The sequence below is a fragment of the Gymnoscopelus microlampas genome, assembly GCF_963454915.1.
Source record: "Gymnoscopelus microlampas genome assembly, chromosome: 6".
NCBI lineage: Eukaryota > Metazoa > Chordata > Actinopteri > Myctophiformes > Myctophidae > Gymnoscopelus > Gymnoscopelus microlampas.
The window spans coordinates 24,968,744-24,975,901 of NC_139943.1; the positions used below are offsets into that span (position 1 = coordinate 24,968,744).

General features: G+C 40.1%; 1 protein-coding gene across 1 annotated transcript; it reads right to left on the reverse strand.

Moving 5' to 3' along the window:
• Nucleotides 1–1,420: 1,420 nt before the first annotated feature.
• On the reverse strand, nucleotides 1,421–6,517 carry poglut3 (protein O-glucosyltransferase 3). The gene is made up of 6 exons (XM_084059375.1): nucleotides 6,182–6,517; nucleotides 5,616–5,813; nucleotides 4,927–5,210; nucleotides 3,996–4,200; nucleotides 3,600–3,796; nucleotides 1,421–3,464 (listed from the first exon to the last, which is right to left on the reverse strand). The coding sequence occupies exons 1-6, from the start codon at nucleotides 6,426–6,428 to the stop codon at nucleotides 3,024–3,026; spliced, it is 1,572 nt and encodes a 523-aa protein (XP_083915501.1). The 5' UTR covers nucleotides 6,429–6,517; the 3' UTR covers nucleotides 1,421–3,023.
• Between the last annotated feature and the right edge of the window lie 641 nt (nucleotides 6,518–7,158).

Consider the following 7,158-nt stretch of genomic DNA (forward strand, 5'->3'; position numbering starts at 1 on the left):
TAATGAATGGGGCCATGTATCGTGAGATTTTGAGTGAAAACCTCCTTCCATCAGCAAGGGCATTGAAGATGAAACGTGGCTAGGTCTTTCAGCATGACCATGATCCCAAACACACCGCCCGGGCAACGAAGGAGTGGCTTCGTAAGAAGCATTTCAAGGTCCTGGAGTGGCCTAGCCAGTCTCCAGATCTCAACCCCATAGAAAATCTTTGGAGGAAGTTGAAAGTCTGTGTTGCCCAGCGGCAGCCCCGAAACATCACTGCTCTAGAGGAGATCTGCATGGAGGAATGGGCCAACATACCAGCAACAGTGTGTGGTAACCTTGTGAAGACTTACAGAAAACGTTTGACCTCTGTCATTGCCAACAAAGGGTATATAACAAAGTATTGAGATGAACTTTTGTTATTGACCAAATACTTATTTTCCTCATAATTTGCAAATAAATTCTTTAAAAATCAGACAATGTGATTTTCTGGATTTTTCCCCCTAATTTTGTCTCTCATAGTTGATGTATAACTATGATGAAAATTACAGGCCTCTCTCATCTTTTTAAGTGGGAGAACTTGCACAATGGTGGCTGACTAAATACTTTTTTGCCCCACTGTATTTGCATGAAACTGTATTATCTGTTTGAGCTCCTTTTTCACCGGTTAAGGTCCGTTGGTCCAATGGCTTCTCGCCAAAGCTACTGCCTTACAACCGCAAGGTCGGCAGTTCAAACATCACTTCAGGCAGACTTCATTTAAAGTGAATTGCAAACAGCATGACGTTATCAATGAATACATGTGCAATTGTTAAAGATGAGATGAAATGCTTATTTGAGATTGTTTTTTCAATGTATGACATACTTCATTGTGAAAATAGCCGATCTACAATCTCGCAACGTTTTGTGAGCTTGTAGACGGCTACTTTCACTAGTTTCTGTTCCGAGGAGACTTACAATTTCTCCATCGGTAGATGGTTAGGGAACCAGTGATCTAGAGTAGTTAGCAAAACAGAGGCTTGGTTCATCAGGGTCGGAAAGAGTTATATATATCAACAGACGCTGACAGGGTTACCATATGTCTAGCTCAATGAGAAGAAAGGCAGCCTGTGAGTCTGGAGGTCACCGGTTCGATCCCCGTCCCAGATGATGTGTTGAGGTGATCATGATTTGGCATTCGTAGGCTTACGTGTAGTATTTCTTGAGGTTAAGGGTAGGCATAGTTTTACTGAGGTTAGGGTTAGTGAGGGTTTAAAATGCTCATTTGTTAATTGCATGGTCTTCTTTCTCTCAAGTTCAGTCTTCTATGTTTTATGGCTTATTGTGCATATTACTTATCATTGCTTCTTTCTTTCTTCTCTCTGCAATCGCTGGCCCCGTATTATCGCTGCTTGCAGCTATATTTGGCATTTTATTTTGTGCAAAGAAACCAAATGGACTGTTTTGAACCCCCATGCCTACGGTGATCAACTCTGGATCATATAGGGTTGAATCAAGTATTTTGGCCTCAATTAAATCCAGCCTGATGATTGACTCAGACATAATGTATTGTTGATCATTGCCATGTGACACGGCAAATGTATGGTTTCAGTTTTTTGTTTCGTTTTTTGTGCACATCCCCATTCAAACTCAAATGTATATCACCATAATCTTTCATGTCAGTGTTTCATATAGCCATATTGTTAATGTAAAAAGAGGTATTTTATGTCAAGGAGGCTTGCATATGCCGCAAGAAAACATCTGAATTTGAGCTGAAGCAATGATTACTTTAGACTAGAGTAACCTAATAAACATTCAGAACAGCCTGCAGCAAGTTTGTGGGCTATTTATCTTATGAATAGTAGAAACATTTTACAATTTGCAGGTTGTGACAATGACATGAAATGAATAAAATATATTTATGGATATTGGATAACAGTCTTTTTCCAAGGTGTGGAGGATGTGTACATGGTACAGCAGTTAAGAATGTTCATGCTGTTTTGAAGAGGATTAGTGGCAAATTAGGAGTTACTACATACAGCCGTTCATCCTACACAGTAAAAATACAAATTCAAGCATGCAACTTTCACAATTTTTATATATATGCAACGGTAACAAGTTCAGCTAAACACGAGTGGCCTTTTAATAGAAAAATATAATTGGTTTAAATGAGTAATATTCACTGCAAAAAAAATTGTATAACAATACAAATGTCACTTATTAAAAAAAACGCTACAATGAAGTAATAGTGTATTCAGAGTGCTTCAGGTCATACAGAGACATTCTTTAACTTTACCAAAGGCAGCTTTAAAAAGGTATAAAAGGAATACTGCATTACAATTAAATAACAGTTAAGACATTATTCATACTGAATTCATACCAACTGGAATGGAACTCTGGAATTTGTAATACTATTGTAGCGCATTGCTCGTTCAGGGGGCATGGCCGCTGTTTGCTATGTGCGCCGGTTGGAGCGGGCCAGTTCTGGAGCTTATCCTATCGACTTCACACTTGACACTGAGCGGTTCGTGAGATGTGTGCGCCTACTCATAGCAGGCCAGGGCCGTTCTGGAGAACCCCTAATCTGATTGACTTCACAATCTACACAGTGCACTCTCTTGGGTCCTCAGCAGTACACCTGCTATGAACGGTTCTGCTGATATGCTGAGGACAGTCAGACACACAGACAAACATACTGAGAATCCTGGAATATATAGATTGATTAAACACACTTGATGTGACCACCACCAGTCACCACATGGTGTCGCCAAATAAAACTGAAAATCCTAGAGAGTATGACTTTCACACAGCAGAACAGAACTTTCCTAAAGACATTTCTTGGGCTACATTTACAGGAATAGAAACTAAATGTCATAATCCTTTAACAAAATCCCACCTCTCTATTGTCCAAAATTAAATTAAGGAGCAGACAGGATAATTGATTGAAAGTGCAATGACCATGGGTTCTTGCAAACAGTAGAATTTTGATTTACTGTACTCACTGTTTTGACAATACGGTAATACTTATATTACAATGCAAATGTACCTAACAAACAAAGTCATCATAGTTCTTCCTTCTTCATGGTGGGTTCATCTTTACCAGTTTCACGCTCACATTTACACTGAGTATGGTCATCAGTCTCAGACACAAGCTCCATGTCTGGATGTTGTGTTGGCTGACCTGACTGTCGCTCGGAGTACATCTGTAGTACTTTGTAGTAGTAACAATACAATCTGTTCGGTCGCAGCAGTTCTCTGGCAGCTGCCTGGCCTGCTTCTGCAATCTTCTGTGCTTCCGCATCATTCGCTTTGGCCCATTTGATTTTGTCAATGAGGTCAGACAAGCTTCTCTCCACAGTGATGTAGTGGATGTCTGGTTTCAGATGTGTGTAGAAGTGCTCATAATACGGGGAGTTCTGTTTCAGGACCAGACTGTTTCCCAGCATTAAGTAAGGAAATCGATATGCAGCCACTGTTCCATCCACATTCACTTGGTACTTGTACTAAAAAGTAGGACAGAAACCATTTTTAATTTAAAGAAATTATTTTTAAAATATTTAAATAATTATTGTATTGTTTAACATATTGCCATGGTGAGGAATGGGGGACAGACAATAGAACAATACTGCTTCTCTTACCTTGAAGAAATCAAAGAATCCGACAAGTGATGCTTTCCCTATAAGTTTCTCTCTGTCCCTGAAAAAGAACCATCCTGTTATTCCTGCATCCAACAACTCAGGGTTTTGCTTGGAGAGAGAGGCCAGGTGAAGACGTTCCTCCCGACTGTCTCTGCCTCGGAAAAAAGCCTGTTCCGTTTTATTGGGCCATGAAGGTCCTAGAAGTTGCAGAATCAAATGTCACACTGTAAGTATTAAGCTTATCCTGAACAATTAATCCTGTCTAGATGGATAAAGATGCATTCACAACAACTAGTGACATACACTTGGCAAACGGTGGTGCAAAAACAAATGTAAGTCCATTTCTCATTACCTCCACGAGATCACAAATTACTACTGTGTTTATATGTGAGTTACCTGTGTTTCCTTGGATAGAGAGCAGGTCATTGGTCACACCTCTCATAGCCTCCAGGGTGGAGTGAGTGGTGTCATAGGTAGGGAGGATGATATCCCGTGTGTCTGTGGAGCCACACCACGAGATGATTGGAAAAGCATCGGTTTTCCTCGTCTCTAATGGCCAGTCTCCAACATTGATATAAAATTCCACATCAGGCAACCGCACCTTTAAGATCACATAACATCAATTGACCCATGAATAGAAGTAAGACATCACTTCACAAGTGGCTATTATACTAAAGGAAATTTGAGCCGGAGTTGTATGAGTTGATGTGCCTGGTGGTGGCGATAACACTAGCCAACATCACTAAATACTGACAAAACATTCAAATAGTTGGGCAAATATACAGGCGAGGAAGGAACACCTGTACATTCCAGACAGGTTTAACCACTTAAACCCTATTCCTATTGTTTCTGCAAAAATAGCAGATGTACAAGCTTGTGAGCTTGTACTGTAGATCGACAAAGTGTAGAGCCATTTGGGAATCCAGTGAACTAAGTATAAGGCCCTTGGGAATCTGGTCAAACTAATACGGTTTAAGTCACCCTGAAATGTTTCATGGATATGTTCGTTGCAAATCAAATCATGAAACCTACTGTCTATACCAAGGCTTAAGGCTGCTTAGTTTATTTAACTTAGTCCTAATTTGGTACTGAAATGATATGCACTTTACCGTCACATATATACAGCATGTCACCCAGCAATTAATTGATGGCACATGCAGTCAGTTAAATCCTTGAAAAATGCACAGACACGACTACTAACACACACACACACACACACACACACACACACACACACACACACACACACACACACACACACACACACACACACACACACACACACACACACACACACACACACACACACACACACACACAATCTTACCTTCCTTTTTAAGGAGAGCAACATTTCATCAGAGAACATCTTGAAGTCTGTGTATTTCCCCAGTGTGCGTCGATACACTTGGTTATCGAGGATGGCATAGTGAATGAGACCTCCTCTGTTGGCAAATCTAGGAGGAAGCTCCTGACGGAGTCGCTGCAGATCGACTATGGGAAAAGGACTGAAGTCCTCCAGAATCTGAGGCTCCTCAGCAGGGCATTGCATGATGCTCTCCCAGATGTTACTATCAGGCTCAGGACAGTCACAGTATTCATGGTAGACTGGACCTAATGGTTAAGAAAGATAGAATTTGTTTAAATCCCTAAGGGGAAATGTGGCCATTTCAGAGGCACGGTATGTAGTGTACAGTAGAAGGAAAGTAGCATAAAGATATACAATACAGTACGTACTGTATTCAAAATAAAATATACATTAGGCTTAACCCCTATGACTCTCACACCAAGTGATGCGTTGAGAGGCACGGGCAGGCCCACTTTAAAGTAGTATCCCTTTACAATAGATTTAATCAGCACAACTGTAGTACCTAAGCATTTATTCCATTTGTCTGTAGTATGATATATAATAATTTCTCAAATCTCAGAAACCGTACAATACTGCACATGAAATATTTTGGATTTTATTTACGCTGGCTTAACACATGTAGAAGAAAGAAGTGTATATAAAGTATATACCTTGAAGGATATAGGGTGATTTGGCAACTGCAACCTCTTGATGAAGTATTTCAATCTTCAGCCCTGTCATTGTACTGCCATATAGTCGATACCTTGCAAGGAAGGAGCCATCTCCTCTGTCCAGAGGAGGAGGAACATGGATACGGATATGTTCCTTCTGGGCCAGGGAGGTTATCCTCACTTTAAAAGTGTCCTTACCTACAAACAAGGTGTTTTGTGCAGATGTTACATTTATTCCTTCAAATATGCTGAGACAGGCTGGTCATATCTCAAGCGTTTTCTTTTTTTTATTGGTGGGTGAACATATAGGCTACTACTACTTCACAGATACATTGATGACATTTCTGGGGTTACTTCTATTCTCATCAATCACCGAAAAATAAAGAAAGCACTATTCGACTGTAATGTTTAGCCTTATGACACTTATTACAACTTAAAAGGGAAAAGACATTTTGAAGATTTTGGTTGTCAAAAAGAACAAAAAGGGGGGGGGCTTGAAAAGCATAGGGCAAGGCACCCAAATATGTCTTTTTTCTGATCATGAATAAGGATGTATCATGATTTACCTGGAGAGAATGTCAAGTTTTCTCCTTTTGGGTTGACAGCCTGAATGAAGAAGAAGCGGACAGGTACAACCACACTGGGGTCAAGAAGACCTGAACCCCAGATGAGAGATCTTTCTGGGCTGATCTCTGTATTCTCACTAAACGGGAGGTTTGTCCAAATAATGAACACAATCGAGATCATAAACCTACTAGAGACCGATAAGTTTTCGTTACGCTTGAAGACGTTCACGGTTCTTCTGCAAGTCATCCTGCTCACGACTTTCCAACAGTGGTGTATTTTATTTTAACAAACTTTTCAATGTAAATGTCTGCAACTTCTCTGCGGACATCTTGTCGAAGACATTTGAGCTTAGTGACGATGATGTTCACATGTTAGAGTGCAGCAAACAGAACGAGTTGTGTGACGGACAGTCCCTCCAACCAATCACGGACAGAGTCGTGTCTTGGATATTTCCGGTCTGCTCGGTCTATGTATGCAGTCACTGGAAGTTCAACAGAGAGGCACATCTTTCTTTGTATTGATCTACTCATATGTAATAGTAGGCTATAGGTTATTTTATGTACACTATATTATGGCCGTTATGTATAGTGTAAAATAAATACTAAATATGCTTATAGTATAGACTTCAATATCAACTCTAGAACTATTTCAGAGGCTGTTAGTAGAGCGACGTTAACGTTAAAGTTTGAATTGTGGATTAAGATATAATAGCCCAAATACATTCTCTATTCTCTGTCACGTGTAGAAAAAAACAAAACGAAACAAAAAACTGCTTCATACTGGTCTAATCGTACCTCCTTCAAACACGCATGGTGCCATTCTACATTCCTTTTCTTTCTTTTTTTTTTTTTTTACAATATGCTCTTAATTGCTTCATCATGACAGCTGCACTTTCTCCACACACACGCGTGTGCACACACAGACAGACACACACAAGCAGAGAGAGAGAGAGAGAGAGAAAGAGAGAGAGAGAGAG